A 17,702-nucleotide genomic window follows, 5' to 3' on the forward strand; every position below is an offset into this window, starting at 1 on the left:
GACAGTGAGCAGCAGTGCGCTTTTCCTTTTCAATACCTCAAAGCTCTGCTTTATACTCAACTGAACTTCAAGAATGAAGTGGAGTTTATTTGTAGTTTTCTTTTCCCTGAAGTAGACCCAAACATGTTTGTCAATTGGATTGATTCTATTATTGTCATATATGCAATGTTTTTATATAAATTAATTGATGTATTTATGGACAGGCCATCATTCATGGCCTACGTGAAATGAAGGCATTATCCTGGCAGGAAACTGGGGAGGTGTTCCTCCGTGGCCTTTCTTATCATTCTAGGTATGCTTGTAATTTGCATTTGCAAAAAATGGTATTTTTTATTACACAATATTTTTGACAAAGGCATTCATCTTTAATTGTAGTGAAGTCGAGAAATTTGACAGCAGTGTCCAAAAGACTGAAACAAGAAGGAAAATCACATGCAGGAAGTAACTTACTTATGCATTTACATTATTTTACATTTATTCATTTAGCAGATGCTTTCATCCAAAGTGACTTATAAATGAGGAGTTGTTTTTAATGCAATTGAAGATGAAAAGTAAAGTCACTAACACAAGTCTTTTTTCCTTTTTTTCTTTGCTTTCTCTTTTTTGCAGTAAGATGATGTTTATTTGATTGTTAAATAAAGTACAGAATTGTTTATTATTGGTGTTTTGTCTATTCTTATTTAAAGGTGACATAGAATGATTAAACAGAGTATTTATCCTTGTTCTGTGATGTGACATGTAGACAAAAATGTTGTTTGGGTCTGTAATGCCTTAAGGCTGGTTCAGACGGGACGAATTTAAAATCGTCGGCTGATTTTCCAACCCTGAGAGACCCCACACACGGCGATAAAACATCGCGGGTCTAACAGTTTTGGTCGTACAGTTAGTGTTGCGCCGCCACATGGCAAAATCAACACATCACACACAAACCGATTTGACCTCCGAGCAGTCCCAGGTCAGACGGGAAATCTCGAAAAAACTCTCGAGATCAAACGTGATTTCAGAGTAAACAATCATGGCGGACGAAGAGGATCCAGTGGCGATAGTTTGCATTTTGTTTTTAACCGACAAAAACGTTCTCAAAAGAAAAGGCGATGGTCAAAGAAGTGGAGACAAGACAACGCGAGCATGGACTATACTTGCTACATCATAATATGAAGGTGAGTTGTTGTGACCCGTGATTTTGTTTCCCGGTACATCCTCGCTGCCTCGCCACCTCGCTTTCTGATTGGCTACACGTCACAGTCCACCAGCTGCGTGCTCGTTTGTCCCCGGGAGACACCACACACGAGAAGAAATCGGGTCAAAAAAATCCAACATGTTGGATATCCCCGATTTGAGATCGGAGCGGTCCCGAGGTGCTTCCGAGTAGACGAGAGCAGTCTAAACACCACACACGGCAAGAATATCTGATCAGTTTATTTTACGATAATCGGAGCATCCCTAAGATTGTCGGAAAGGGTGAATCGGGGCTAAAATCGGCCTAATTATCCTGCCGTGTGAACCAGCCTTTAGAAGCTTACTAAAAACCTCTCTCAGATAGCTCTATTAGGGTGGGGGATTTTAAATAAGTGGTTTTGCACCTATTTGGCTCCCCCTACTGGCTTAACTTGCAATCTCATTACTGATTGGCTGACTTTGCTGCCACTCAAAAAATGTAGCCAATTATTTTAAAGTGGACAGTGGGCAGTTAGATGCCTGTGATGTCATAAGCATCAGTTTTTCAGATTGGGCTGTTTTCTGGCTAAAAGAGGAATTTCTATGAGACTGAGATGTTTAGCCTGTTTTGCACTTTTTGTATGTTTGTGAATGTGGGTAGACTACCATTATTCAACAAAGACAAGGTAAAAATGATTTTCTATTCTCTGTCCCCTTTAAGTTTTGCTTCGCATTCAAAATATCAAAAAACAGGTTTTTTAATGTTAGCGTGATATAATTTTAATAAGACCATTATAGGTTGAACTGAAAGAAAAATGTTTGCATAAAAAACATTGCAGCAATATAGACCATTTCAAAAGATGTAAACAACACTGGTCCAGAAACACTTCCTGTTTCAATTCGTAACTGTTTTTTATTTTATTTTACATATATCATTATCTTTAAGATTTTTGTTTAACTTTTTGATTCAGTTCTGTACAATCAAAAGAACATATTTTATCCCAACATTTATCTAGTGTTAAAAAACTGAAACAGCAAGTGTTGTTTACATCTTTTGAAATGGTCTATAATATCACATACTATTTTACATAAGATACATACACCCACGTTAAAAAATACTGCAGACTACTGTGTAATTTGTTAGTCAGAGAATGCAGAGAGTTTGTTTGGCACATGCATTAAGCAGGGAACGCAAATATTTATTTGGAAAAACTTTAAATAAAACGAGACCGTAATCTTGCATCCTATTGTTTTCAATGCCATGGGTGTTATAGGATCTTCCAAACAGCAGGGGGCGCTGTCTCGAAAACGAGGGGTCTGAGGATGCGGGTCCCTGGGCGGGGGTCTGTAGCTGCAGGCTCCGAGTTGTACTACTCGGTGAATCATTCTTTTCACACTCTATCTATCACAGTAGGTGGCGGTATGCACCTTTAAAGTTGGTTCGCAACCCGACAAAAAACCCACAAAAGAAAGAAGAAGAAAGACAATAAACCAAGAGAAGAAGAAGAAGAACGTGTAGAATTTCATGAAGCAGTGTTTCGAAAGCGGGCATCACTAAAGTCTAATTAAATCGTCTTTAATTATTTACTTGGTTTGTCAGCAGGATTTATTAATACGCTAACTGTTAGCAGTGAGATTGAGTTTTCTTACCCGGACTCACTGTTGTCTCTGGAGCAGGGATCCATTGTCCGGACAGCGTCACAAACATCTCCTGACTCATACAGTTGTGTACTTTGAGGTAATGTCCAGCACGTTTAATACCAATATCATTATTTGCAGTTTTTTTCCATGTATAATCATGAATCGGTATACTTTGAAGAGGACACAAAACATAGAAGTTGTGCACTATTCAGACAACTTTAAAACTATTCGCGAACTGCATCTGTATTAATAATTTTTATTTTAGTTATTATTTACCTTAATGTTAATTAACGTTAGGGGAGAGCGGGGGAAAAATAACGATATTTAGCTTTAGCTCTATCATTCAAAAAATATTTAAGTAATATTAATTATTTTTTTACACAATCAACACACACATCTCTGCTAGAAATGAACACTTAAAGTTTGTTTGTGGGACCTACCGTAATCTTACAATTACACTGAAAGTGAAAGGAGTGCAAGTTACCCAATAAGTTAGGTAAACAGATGGTTTGTTGTAACACCTGCTAGAAATTTTATTAACACAACGTTTTAAATTCAATCAAATTCTGTTTATATACTAAATGTGGATATTGTTTATATCTATAATATAGATATCCACACATTCATCCATCCATGATCATTCATCTAACCATCCTTGTATTATGCATCGATGGGTATAAATATATTTTTTGAAAGGGCTGCACAATTAAGACACAAAATACTAATTGAGTTATTTCCCCTGATATTCTATTAACAGTTATCATTTTGATTAATAGCATTGACATTGTTTTTATTTCATTATCATTGTATACCTGAGGCTTAATGGTAACACTGTGTTACAACTAACCCTGCTGTGTAAATTTTTTTTCAATCCCAGCTATCAGTTACTAGGAGTTGCTAACATGTTTCAAAATAATGTTATGTTTTAGGTAACAAGACAGTTATTAAAATAATATAAGGTTGGATTTGGTGACTTACACACCCAACTAAAAAACATAAGATGAAGAAATTTACTTTCATGCCTCCAAAACACTCTTTGTTTAATATCTTAAAGCTACACTGTGTAGTTTTTTTTTTTTTTTTTGAGTTAATTCTTAGCAAAAACCCATGTGTTCTTTCAAAAATATGTGCTCATTCATGTGTAATTACTTCCACCTACTAATCAAAGTATTCTCGTAAGTGAAGAATCTGCTATTTACAATACATACGGGCAAGTCGCTCGAATGGTTGAATTAGGGATGTCCCGATCCGATCACGTGATCGGAAATCGGCCCCGATCACGTGGTTTCAGACTCGATCGGAATCGGACGTTGCCTTCCGATCAGGACTCGGATACATATGCAGGGTTTAAATTGGGCCAGCACACATACTGAAGGTCTCGCTCTGCTCCGCGCCAGTCTACGCGCTGCGCTTGTGCGTGTGAACTGACGCGAATAATAAACGTGTTTTCATTCATAGGCTTCACACACTACACACTCGTGCATGCTGTGCACACAAAAGCGGGTTTTTACCGCTCATTTAAACGACGCGTCAATGGTTTTTGTCACTATGTGCTCAGTTCATCTACATCAGCACGCAGCTCTGTGTCTCACTCAGAAGCTCAAGAACGCGCATTCGCGCAGGAGGATCACATTACACATTGTAGAGATGAGAGATAGAGAGAGAGGTAAGAAGGGTGCACACGTCGAAAAAACTTAATAGAAGTCTAGAAACAAAGTATTAAAGTATGTATAGCCATATCAATCATCTTATTACAATATGTTAACTAGATAACTGGATACAACTTATTGTATTGTTTAATAAAATAATGTATTGTGATTATACAAATAAATTACAACCTAACTATAGTGATTGTTTAACTAACTGCTGACCAGCTTAGGGAATCTCTATGGCTAATTTATAAGACATATTGCTGAATCAGTATGTTGTTTTTCTTGTTAATTGAGTCTTTTTGGGTAGTCTATCTTATGCCTAGAAGTAGTCAAGGAGGTTGAGTCTTATAACTTCCTTCAAAGTTTGATCAATTGTGCATAATGACATGTGCAACAAATGCATATAGGGTGTCAGACTCATAGATTTGCATAATTTAAAGTTCAGGTTTTAATGTTTGGGTCAACCTGTGGCACAGCTTTAAAGCTGAAACTTATAAAATCCTATCAGAGGTCCAAAATGTCATTGAAACACACCAGTGGCTTTGCTGTCATCAGGATAAAACATGTTACCCCTCGAACCCTCCCTCCCAACAGAGCATCCCCACAAAACAAACCCCAATTTAACCCAAGAACATATATAGTATATATTCATTATTTTTTAACACATCAATAGTTATGCTCTGGCACAGAGTTAAACTCTTTTGACTCCACACAAAAACAGCAATGCGTGCGGCATGACATAAGGAACATCATGGTTCTGTTTTTTCGCTCTTCTTTTTTTAATGTATTATAGAAGTATCGGTATCGGCCCAAAGTTGCATTTGTAGGCGGCATACGTCATCAAGACAAAAAATACTTTGTTACATGCTCGTTACCGCTAAAAGTAGTGGAATTACAGTAACTTTATAATGCGTTACTCCCATCACCACTGGGCATATACCCAGAGACTCGAAAACTGCTACAAATTAAATAACAGTAGAAGGATGTGGCAAGGAATATAGTCGGTTACCAATTACATGAAAGTCGTAAACAAAACTGTGATCAAAGACTCCTCTCTACTGGACAACCTTAACAGGTTTTATGCTAGATTCGACCAAAATAACAGAGACATCCCCCTGCCACCAATAACTCAAATGAGACTGTACTGCAAGTGACGCACTCAAAGGTGCTTAAGCATCTTAGGAAGGTGAATCCTCATAAAGCTGCAGGACCTGATGGCGTGGCTCAGAGAGTCCTTAAAGTCTGTGCTGAACAGTTGGTGGAGGTGTATATGGACATGTTTAACACTTCTCCCCTCCAAAGAACAGTTCCTCGTATTTTTAGCTCATCAACTCTGTGGTTCCAGAAACATAAGACCCTTTTCAGTTTGCCTACCGCTCGAACAGGTCAGTGGATGATGCGGTGGCACTGGCACTTCACTATATCTTACAGCACCTGGACACAATAAATATGTATGATTATTGTTACTGGGCTACAGCTCTGCCTTTTAACATGATGTGGCCAATAAAGTTGACCGGCAAATGATAGAACTGGGAGTACCAACGTCCACCTGTAATTGGATCAAAGACTTCCTCACAGACAGGCCACAGGTGGTGAGGATGGGAAGAAAGGTCTCAGCTGAGCTGACAGTGAGTACGGGAGCCCCACAGGGCTGCTGTCTCGGACCTATACTTTTTTCACTATACATATGACTGTGTCACCAACTCGGACAATAACAACATCGTCAGTAAATATGCAGATGATACAACTATCCTTGGCCTCATCAGAATATGGTTCACATGGTCACTGGGGAGGACAATGATCTTGTTCTTAACATTGATAAAACAAATTAACTCATTCTGGACTTTAGGAAGAGACCTCTCCCCTGCAGCCTCTAACCATCAAGAGGATTGAAGTTGAACGGACTGACAGCCATAAATTCCTGGGACTTCATATCTCTGAAAATCTCAGCTAGGCTAAAAACATCCAGAAATTAGAAATTAAACACCGGTTCTGCATCTCTTTCCCTTGTATTTCTTTTAAAGGTCACTTTCTTTCTGATCCTATTTTTTAAACCATAGTTAGTGTGTAATGTTGCTATAATAGCATAAATAATATCTGTAAAATGATAAAGCTCAAAGTTTTCTTTAACAGAATTCACCTTTCAAAGCCTACAGCGAACGGCCGGTTTGCACTACAGTCCTCTACTTCCTGCTTTAATGACGTCAAAGCAAGAGTGTTTGACTAAACTCTGCCCACAAGAATTCGTCAGTCGCCAACTAAGCTCAAACTGCTCTGTTAAACTAAGCTGCTGTTGAATCACAACACACTAAACAAGCATCAAAAGTAATATAATATAAATGTGTTTTTGTAATCTGGTGGGTCCTGATTCATTTTCAGTGCAGGAAAAACCCCTGCTGCAATAATATGATGATGTCTGCATAATTTCACTTTGACATGTGTAACTAACTTTTATTTAAAACCTTTATCTTCCAATTGAAATAAAATGAAAATTGCATCAAAATGTTTATTTAAATTAACTGAAAATATGTAAAATCACCCAGGTCTACACCAAACATTCAGATCTATTATTAATGCGTGAGAAAACAAGTGAATCATTACACCCCATAACATAACAGTCAATCTTAGCAAAACATGAGGATCAAAAAACATGAGGATCAAAATAACGCTGTTGGGGGGCGCTGTGCAACAAAGCGACTCTCGACACGGCCAGGCTCTTTGTTTGTTTGTTTTACACTCTGTTTGTTTTACACGTTGCGTTGTGTTTTATAGTGTGTTTTAACGTTTGACGAAATGTCAATAATAACAGTCTTACAATTAGTGTGCATTTGGCTCGCGATTGTGAGCTTTTATCGTGTAAATTGACTTTTTTTGGGATCTGATGTTCCGTTTACCGCTAGCCCAGGCAGGCTCGTTTACACACGGACTCAGCTGTTGGAGCTGAGTCGGCTTAACTTGGAGCCATCGCAATTATCCCTCTCTACAACACTGATTCCTTTGGAGTTAATACGTGGCAGTAAACGGAGGCGAATACGGAGGAAGCAAGGGTCTAGAGGAGGCATTCGTAACAGATTGAGGAGAAGAGGAAGCAGATTACCGCTACCTGCAATCACCTTGTCAAACGTACGATCATTGCGGAACAAGGCTGACGAGCTGTCTACACTTTTGAGTTCGGACTCGGATTACAGGCAAACAAGCTTATTCTGCTTTACAGAAACATGGCTTTCTGAAGATGTGGATTTCGAGTTGGATGGCTTTAACATCATACGCTTTGACAGGGATGTACGGAAAACATGGAAGTCGATTGGTGGTGGGCTCTGCATAGCTGTCAACAACAAGTGGGCTAATAACTTCACGGTGAGAGAGACTGAGTGTTGCAAGCACTTTGAAACAATGACTGTGTCCTTCAGACCTTACTATTTACCCCGAGAATTCTCACAAATTACGGTGATTTTAGTATATGTACCAGGACCTGATTTTACACTCGCTGCTGAACATATAGCGAACAGTTACAATAGGGCTGTCAATCAAGTTGGTGAACAACCTGTATTTTTGCTGGGGGATTTTAACAAGTGTGACGTTACCACGCATTTACCTAATCTGGAGCAATATGTTACAGTACCCACTAGAATGCATAATAGATTGGATTTGTGCTATGGTAATATTTCGAATGCGTACATATCAAAATCACGTCCACCTATTGGTCGTTCTGACCATAAGGTTATTCTGCTGTTGCCAAAGTACAGATCAAAACTCAAGAGGGAAGTACCATTGAAAAAAATAATCAATGTGTGGAACGAAGAGACTTCAGAAACACTAAAAGGATGTTTTGAGTTGACTGACTGGGGTTTGTTTTTTGAGGATTGCGGGAATGATTTTAATCTACTGACTGATGTAATAACTTCTTACATCTTATTCTGTGAGGATGTTGTAACTCCAACCAAACAAATAATAATACATCCAAATAATAAGTTGTGGGTCACTAAGGACATGAAAGCCTGTCTAGTTAGGAAAAAGAAGGCTTTCTTAGAAGGTGATACACTGCTAGTGCGGGAGTTACAGAAAGAATTTAGAAAGAAGGCTAAGATGGCAAAAATTCATTACAAGGAAAAAGTGGAACAGAAATTAACCGCTGGGAATGCGAGAGAGGCATGGCAGGGGTTAAACATCATGATGGGGAGAACATCTAAACCTGCAGCGATTAACTGTCAAGACCCTGCCTCCTTTGCAGAGCAATTAAACCACTTTTTTAGTAGGTTTGATAAAGGCAGTACATCAGCCAGCTGGAATCCACCTAGCCCCAATCTATTCCACCAGACTATCATCATTGAGGAGCAAATGGTCGCATCTATCCTGAGGCGAGTAAACCCACACAAAGCCCCTGGCCCTGACAGGCTCAGAGGTAGAGTGCTTAAAGATTGCTCCACCCAGTTAAGTGGAGTTTTCACCAAGCTCTTTCAGGGCCTCTTGGATTCAAGCTGTGTTCCTCGCCAGTGGAAAGAGTCAACTGTCATCCCGATTCCTAAAAAGACACATGCCAAAGACCCCAAGGATTTTAGGCCAGTGGCCCTGACATCGCTGCTATGTAAATGTATGGAATGAGTGGTAGGTAACCACCTTTCCAGCTATGTGTCAGAAAGACTAGACCCACTCCAGTTCGCTTATAAAGCTAAACGTGGAGTGGAGGATGCAACTTTAACTCTCTTGGACACTGTAACCAAACAGCTGGACTCATCACATACCCACACAAGGATTTTATTCATGGACTTTTCATCTGCTTTTAATACTGTACATATATATACACTTTTGCACCACCTAGATGAGCTTCAGGTCCACCCAATACTGATTTTATGGATTAAGAACTTTTTACAGGACAGACCACAACAGGTGTGTGTGAATGGTTTTAATTCTAGGAAACAGTTTTTAAATACTGGACTCCCCCAGGGATGTGTTTTATCTCCTTTTCTTTTTTCTGTTTACACAAACAATATCTCATGTAACAGGGAAGGAATGACCCTTTTAAAGTATGCTGATGATATGGCCTTAGTAGCCCACCTGTCTGACGCGAACGCACTGTCTGACTACCATCAGACAGTTAACAATCTGGTCACAACATTCCAAAACATCTTTTTAGACTTAAATATTGATAAAACCAAGGAGCTGTGCTACCAGAGTAGGGAAATTAAGAGTACACAGCACATGTTTCAACCACTCAGTATCAATGGCAAGCCAGTTGAACAAGTTAATGTTTTTAAATACCTTGGAACAGAGATTGATACATCTATGTCCTTCTCACAGCATGTAGACACTGTGTATAAAAAAGCCCAGCAGCGTCTACATCTGATGCGGAAACTCAGAGATTTTAATGTGAGTAAGGACATTTTAATCAGGGTTTATCAATCACTGATCGAATCTTTACTAACTTTTAATATTTCAGCCTGGTATAATGTCCTTACCGTTAAGTATAAAACAAAACTTGCACGTATAATAAACCAAGCCAGCAAGATAATAGGCCTCCCTCAACCCCCCTTAACAGAACTTCACAGACGGTCAGTGTTGAGGAAAGCCACTACAATCACACAGGACCCAACACATCCACTTAATCAATCATTTCAGCTATTACCATCAGGTAGACGTTATAGGGTCCCACTTGCAAGAAAAAATATATACAAAAAATCTTTTATTCCTACAGCCATTACTATATTAAATGATTATTTATAGACCAAACATATTTTTGTATTTTGCACATGTATGTTGTAGAGTGAAATTGTTTACTGTCTATTTCTTATATGTTTTTACTGTTTTAATGTTATTTGAGCCTGTCTTGTCAAAGACAAATTTCTGTCACTTGTGACAGACAATAAAGTTTTCCTTATCCTTATCCTTATAAAGTTAGAAATAAGCCCATTATCTGTCATAAATAAAACATTAAAAAGTTTGAAACAGATGGTGAATGTTTTACTGACATTAAATGTTTTAATGCCTCTTTTTTCATTTCTAGTTCACACCTATAGAGTGAAAGTGATTGAGACCTTCAGTGAAGCTCCTCCTACAACAATCCACCAATAAATGCTGGAGTCAAACACACAGAGAAATCACTCCATGTGTGACAACTGAAATCTTCATGACATAATGTTGGTGCCGGTGAAAGAGGAGCTTGAGAAGGTGACAGATCCACAACCATGCAAAATAAAGGAAGAAGATACAGAGGAACAAATAGGTTGGTGTCTATTTTTCAATCTTTATTATTGATGGTTGAGGAATAATCATAAAAACATTGAGAAACATGAGGGGAAAATAACTAAAGAACTAAAATCCAGGAGATGATAACTTTCTGCATCTATAATAGATTCAGTAGAATTAGATTGAAACATCAGGTAAAGAGTTTTATCCAAAGCAACCTTCAGTGGATTGAATGACTGTGATCTCCATGCAATGCTCTACTGCAGTTAAACCTCATGTTGTGTTCACGTCATTATGGAGAGATTTTTCTTTTACCCAAAAATACTAGTTAAAGTTATTGCATCAGACTGAAATTTATTTACTTTGTTTCTAAAGACTAACAATCTCTGTGGCTTTTTGTGATTCCCCACCTTTTTTTAATGGTGGTGTTCTTGGTCATAAAAATAACTGGCCTACAAAAAAAGCTTATAACCAGGGCCTGCTAATGATATTGATAATGATAGTGACTCCGTGCCATAGTGTCTGGAGGGCCGGTGTCTCTGCAGAGTTTTATTCCAACCCTAATCAAACACACCTGATCCAGCTAATCAATGTCTTACTAGGCAGACTAGATACTTTGAGGCAGGTGTGTTGAGGGAAGTTTTAGCTAAACTCTGCAGGACACAGGCCCTCCAGGACCGACTTTGGACACCACTGGTGTATACCATAAAAGCAAACTAACTAGTTAAACATTAAAGTAGACTAGTGTGGTCAACGGGGGTGATTCTAAGATGATCATTTAGGGGGCATACGGGTATAATAAAAAATACAAATAGTTTGAATACAGTGTAAGGTCCGGCCTATATATGAACAATGGCAGAGCTGTCATTAAATGGGGCAGTCAGGGCTACTTTACAGGGTCCATAGTCAATGAAAGAAAACAATAAAGCCCACCTAAAAATGGCCTAACAAACCCATGGTGATCAACCCTGCAAGTGTTTGTCATATTTTATTTAATATTACCCAAATTATTCTCATATAATACTATTTTCACTAAAAAATCAGATGCATAAACTCAGATTAATTAGGCCTAACTGAAGGAAAACAAGTTGGCAAAAAGAATGGACCTGTAGTATTGAAATTGTAGAAATTTTGTTACTCTAACCCCATTCACACAGACCTTTGGTCCCAGAAAATACCCGTAAAATTGCCAGACAAGCGTCTGTGTGAACACAAACTCGTCCCGTTAATCTTCTGAGATTGTTGCCGGAAAGAGGACCTAGTCTGATACACGGATAACCCTCTGTGTGAACAAGAAGCTGAAAGAATGCCGTAATGAGCGGGTCGTAGTGAGGATGCGCGCGTCATCACAACAAAAGTTATGGTTCAGCTCTTTAAAACGAGAGATAACATGCCTATGAAATGTTGCAAACTATATTGATGCAGTTATCAGGAAATGATAAATGAGACGCATAAACAATGACGCATGTGCCGTAGTGAGGACGCGCGTGTCATGGCAACATGAAGTTGGTTCAACTCTTTAAAATGAGGGACTTACAACATAGACGATGAGAAATCTCATCAAACTGGACTGAAGCAGATATCAGGTAAGTTAGCTTTTCACTTACTGCATTGAAACTGAGATCATTGAGCAGCATAAAAGAATATCGCGTCACATGTTCATTTGAGCTATAATAAACAAAAAGTCCTGTGCGTCATCCCAACAAGATATATCGTTCAGCTCCTCAAAATGCGGGTTTTAAATGCATATAAACAATCACGATGAGAAAAGTCTGAAAACTGTATTAAAGCAGAGATCAGGGAGCTCGTCAAATATCCACTCTGAAGCTGAGATCATTCACCAGCATTAGAACGGCGCATCACGTGCTCCTTTATAATCTTATCATAAACAAAAATGCACGCGAGTGGTTTCTGGAGAGAGAAATAATAAATAAAAACAAACTTCAGATGCTGCGTAGAAGAGTGGGCGGGACTTTCAACAGGTCACGTATCTTTCTGGGACCATCAGATGCCGGCTAATCATGACAGTGTGAATGAACAAAAAATCTAAGGATCCTGGAAAAATCCAGGATGCCTTTTCCGTGTATTTTCCGGAATGTCTGTGTGAAAAGGGCTTAATGGTGATCAAAGACTATTGGCAAAGCTGTTTAATCAGTACAGTGGGGGTTAAAGATGGTTTTCTGATTGGTCAGTTTGAATGTGATGTTGGGTTTAGTCACATGGTCAAGGCAAGGGGATAAAAGAATATGTTTTGGGGGTCTTCTCTCTCTCCTTCCTATTGCACTCATCTTCTTTGGGTTGGTCTCCATGAGCTCTGCTCTTGGATTTTCTATGCTTTTCTTCTTTACCTGAGCTCTGGGGTTCAGGCTGTGTTTTTGTACTTTTACCCAACATGCCCTCTCGACATTTATAAATTAGCACCTTATAATGCAATCTTAAATCAATTTTAATCAGAAACCATAATCAAGCTTATAAAAACAATCTGCATAAACAAGTTGACAGTAAAATTCATGTACATGTTCTGACTAAGCAGTGTTTACTGCTGTAGTTAATACATTTAAAGTGTTTGTGTAGGGTTTTTTTGGGGAGGACTTGATACTACCAGCTACCAAAGACATTATTAAAGAGCTTCTGTGTGAGGATGCTGCCAAACAAATTGACGCCGTGCCACTCTCTGACAGCACGGTGAGCAGACGTATTGGCGACATGGCTGAGGATATGTCTGCTGAACTGTTGGACCAGGTGTGAGCTAGCGAATTTTTTGCACTGCAGCTAGATGAAAGTACAGATGTCGCTAACGCTGCCGAGTTGCTTGTGTACGTAAGATTAATTTCCCAAGAAATGTTCGTCGAGGAATTACTGTTTTGCAAAGCACTTGAAAGTAGAACCACCGGGAAAGAGATTTTTCAAGTGCTGGACAAATATATTGATTCAAATAGACTTGACTGGTCTCGTTGCGTGGGTGTGTGTTCTGACGGGGCCATGGCTATGACTGGGAAGAACAATGGGGTGATTGCTCTCATCAAACAGAAGGCCCCGAATGCTGTGTTCACGCACTGTATACTCCATCGAGAACCACTGGTGGCTAAACGGTTAGATGATGAGCTTAATCAGGTACTACAGGACATAATACAAGTAGTAAACTTCATTAAATCACGCCCCTTGAAACACAGGCTGTTTGCTCTTCTGTGTGAAGAAATGGGAGCCTGTTTTGATAGACTGCTGCTTCACTTAAACGTACGCTGGCTTTCACGGGGGGCAGGTTTGAACCGTGTGTATGAGTTGCGGAGGGAGGTTGCAGAATTTCTCTTGTCTGAAAAACATCAGCTTGTTGACTGTTTTAAAATGCAGCCTGGATTCTCAAACTTGCATATATGGCTGACATTTTTTGTCATCTTAATGTGCTTAACCAAAGCATGCAAGGGCCTGACACATACATAGTGCATATGCAAGACAAAGTGCGTGCCTTTTCCCTGAAGATTACGCTGTAGTCAAACAAGCTCAAGTAGGGAATAACAGAAATGTTCCCACTATTACACCAAGAGCTGCTGTCATCTGGTGGTGAGATGGACACCATTTCTCCACTGATACAATCCCACCTGGAGCACCTCCAGGGATATTTCAGAGACTATTTCCCTGACCTTGACAGCACCCATCTGATATGGGTAAGAAACCCATTTGCCTCTGAAGTAGGCTCTTGTCTGGACTTAAAAATCACAGGAGGGGCTGATTGAGAGGACTTCTTCATGGGATTTAAAAATGAAATTTGAGGCTCTTTCCCTCTCTAACTACTGGATGTATGTAAGAAAATACTTTCCCATCCTAGCTGAGAGTGCTCTGAAATGCCTTCTACCTTTTGCAACCACTTATTTTTGCGAGTCTGCCTTTTCAACTTTAAAATTACTTAAAACAAAACACAGAGCACGTCTAAATGTGGAGAGTGACATGCGTGGCCTCCATGTAAGATCTCACCTTGTGTGGAGTATCACTGATCCTGAGAAAGGTGAGGGAACAGCCTAGAACTACACGGGAGGACCTGGTCAATGACCTGAAGAGAACTGGGACCACAGTTCCAAAGGTTACTGTTAGTAAAACAGGGCTACCATCATGGATTAAAATCCTGCAGCGTGCGCATGGTTCAACTGCTCAAGCCAGCACATGTCCAGGCCCAGCTGAAGTTTGCCAAAGACCATCTAGATGAAGGAATGGGAGAGGGTCATGTGGTCAGATGAGACCAAAATAGAACTCTTTGGTATTAACTCCACTCGCTGTGTTGGGAGGAAGAGGATGAGTACAATTCCAAGAACACCACCCCAAACGTGAAGCATGGGGGTGGAAACATCATGCTTCGGGCTGTTTTTCTGCAAAGGGGACAGGACGACTGCATCGTATTGAGTGGAGGATGGATGGGGCCATGTATCGTGAGTTTTTTGGCAACAAAAAACCCTCCGTAAGAGCATTGAAGATGGGTTGTGACTCGGTCTTCCATCATGAGAATGACCCCAAACACACAGCCAGAGCATCTAAGGAGTGGCCCGTATGAAGCATTTCAAGGTCCTGGAGTGGCCTAGCCAGTCTCCAGACCTGAACCCAATAGAAAATCTACGGAGGGAGCTGAAACTCCGTGTTGTCCTGTAAGAGTTCCAAAACCTGAAGGATCTGGAGAAGACATGAGGGGTATTGCACAAAGGCAAGATAAAACCAGACTCATGACTCCAGACTCAGTTGCATGAAGGGATGCTAAATTAATCTACATTAAGTTACTATAGAGATTTTCTTTTTGCAGCTAGCCTAACAATTACTTCAATTCAAAGAACTTTATTAATCCCAGCGGGAAATTGCTTTCATTTTACAATTATAGAAATGAAAGATAAAAGAAAGAAAATAAAATAATAAATTTAAATATGCCCATCAACCATTTTAAAAATGAATAGATAAGACATAAAAAATGAATATACTATACCAATATAAAAAAGGGTAATTTACTTCAATAGTGAATTGTCCCAGCAGTTACTAAGAGGAGTTATACAGCCTAATGGCCACAAGTTTAAAGGATCTTCTAAAACGCTTACTTAGCAGTAATCAGTCTCTGACTAAATGTACTTCTCTGGTTGGCCAGCACCCTAGTGGGTGAAAGGGATTGTCCAGAATTGAATTTAGTTTTGACAGTTTTGTTTGTACATGGTGGCTATCAACCAACATTTTACACCCCCAGATCTGAAGCCTATATCAAATGAAAATTTTAGCCACATTTGACAAGTGTGCAACGCTTCATGACTTTTGAGCCTGTCAAAAATGCAATTAATTTAGCAATATTTTGCGAGGCCGGCACGGACACACCCTTTAGCAAAAATTCAAGGTCGTCGCTATTTATCATCACAAAAGGTCTTGAGATTCGACTGATGAAATATAATGTTGATATGGTTAAATCTCTAAGAGCAGTAAGTCACAGCATAAAACAAGGTATTTCCTACTGCCTCTAGGTGGTGCTATTACTGTATCTAAATATTGCTAGGTTGATGTGTTCAGGCCAATACCCTTATAAAACATGTGACATCTGAGGGTTGTAGGACAATGTATGCCTGAATTACAACAGCTTCCTGTTCCATGGCGAAACATTAAACTTTGACAGGCCACCACCGACACGCCCTTCAACAAAAAGTCAAGATCTTCCCAATTTATCATCGCAAAGTCCTTAAGATCTTTCTGACCAAATATGATGATGATGATTAAATCTGTACGAGCAGTAAATCCCAGTGTAGAACATGGCATTTCCTGTTGCCACTAGGTGGCGCTATGACTAACTGAAAATTGTCATGTTGATGTGTTCCGGCCAGGACTCTTATTAAACATGTGAAGCGTGGGTCAGATTGGACATTGTAAGCCTGAGTTAGAATGAAAACGCCTAAACTTGTCAGGCCACAGACACACACTCCAGCGAAAAGTCAAGATCTCCACAATTTAACATTGCAAAGGACTTTAGATGAGATTGACCAAATATGGTTATGATCTGATAAAATCTCTAGGAGCAGTTTGGTAAAGTACGAAGCCTGGAAATGCCAAAATTTGCACAGAAATCACAGTGAAAATTCAAAATAGCGGGGGTTTTAGAGCTTAGCTCCAAGAAACTTTTTTGTAGGTCTTGGGTTGATAGATGATCCTACCAAATTTCTTATCTGTACCGGGGCTGTTTTCTCGAAATTTTGCAGGTGGTGCTATCGAGTAATTTCTACATGCTCACTTCTGAAGCCTATACCACGTGTAAATTGTTGTCACTTCTGACGTGTGTGCTTTGCACCCACGGTGCTCAGGCCCTAAATATGAACTGCGAACAATGAACTGTTATAAATATAATGACGTGAAATGGCTGGAGAGGAACTCCCTACATTAAAGCAATAAGCATTGCTGTAGGCTAAAGCTATACTTCACCTCTTATTATGTTTGATTGAAGTTTGCATTTGCTGAAATTTATTTTTGCTTCAAGTTCGCTACTGTTTAGTACTGTTAACTTGAATGCTTCCTTTTTTAAATCATAAAGACCTTTCTGTTTGGTTTATAACATCAACATCAACCTATTAATTATATTAATATGTTGTAGGGGGGAGCTGGAACAATATAAGACTTTCCCAAAACATTTTTATAGGTTCAGAAAGAGTGTCTGTTGTAGTTGCTGGGAAAGGATCCAGGTATGAATTTTTGTCAATATCGCACACCCCTAGGCTGCATAAATGTGCAAAGGTAAGCTATTATTAGAGTAATAAGTTATTTTACACTTTAATGCGCATGCCCAGTTATGTGATTGGTCATGTTTCATGCGTTTATGGTTGTATGTAGTGTGGATGAATATTCTTTTTAAAATGCCGTTTTTAAACGCAAATGCTCTAATGTAAACAGGGCCTTATATTTGACAGGGGACGGCACAAGTCTTACTTTGCTCTCTGTTTCAGAAAAAACATTCTGGGTTTTGGGATCTTCCACTTTCACTATAAATGGCCGTCATTTTTGAACAAGAACACCACAAGTGTGACTCTGTGCCATAGTGTACAGAATAAAAGCAATTTAAAACAA

The 17,702-nt window shown here is 39.3% G+C and overlaps 1 protein-coding gene across 1 annotated transcript in view; it reads left to right on the forward strand.

Moving 5' to 3' along the window:
* Nucleotides 1-10,455: 10,455 nt before the first annotated feature.
* LOC135768949 (uncharacterized) overlaps nucleotides 10,456-17,702 on the forward strand; it is a 33,747-nt gene continuing 26,500 nt past the window's right edge. The window contains exon 1 of the mRNA XM_073813817.1: nucleotides 10,456-10,671. Coding sequence (XP_073669918.1) covers nucleotides 10,584-10,671 — 88 coding nt within the window. The 5' untranslated portion in view covers nucleotides 10,456-10,583. The remainder of the gene's footprint in view (nucleotides 10,672-17,702) is intronic.

This window comes from Paramisgurnus dabryanus, chromosome 3, assembly GCF_030506205.2.
Source record: "Paramisgurnus dabryanus chromosome 3, PD_genome_1.1, whole genome shotgun sequence".
Lineage (NCBI taxonomy): Eukaryota > Metazoa > Chordata > Actinopteri > Cypriniformes > Cobitidae > Paramisgurnus > Paramisgurnus dabryanus.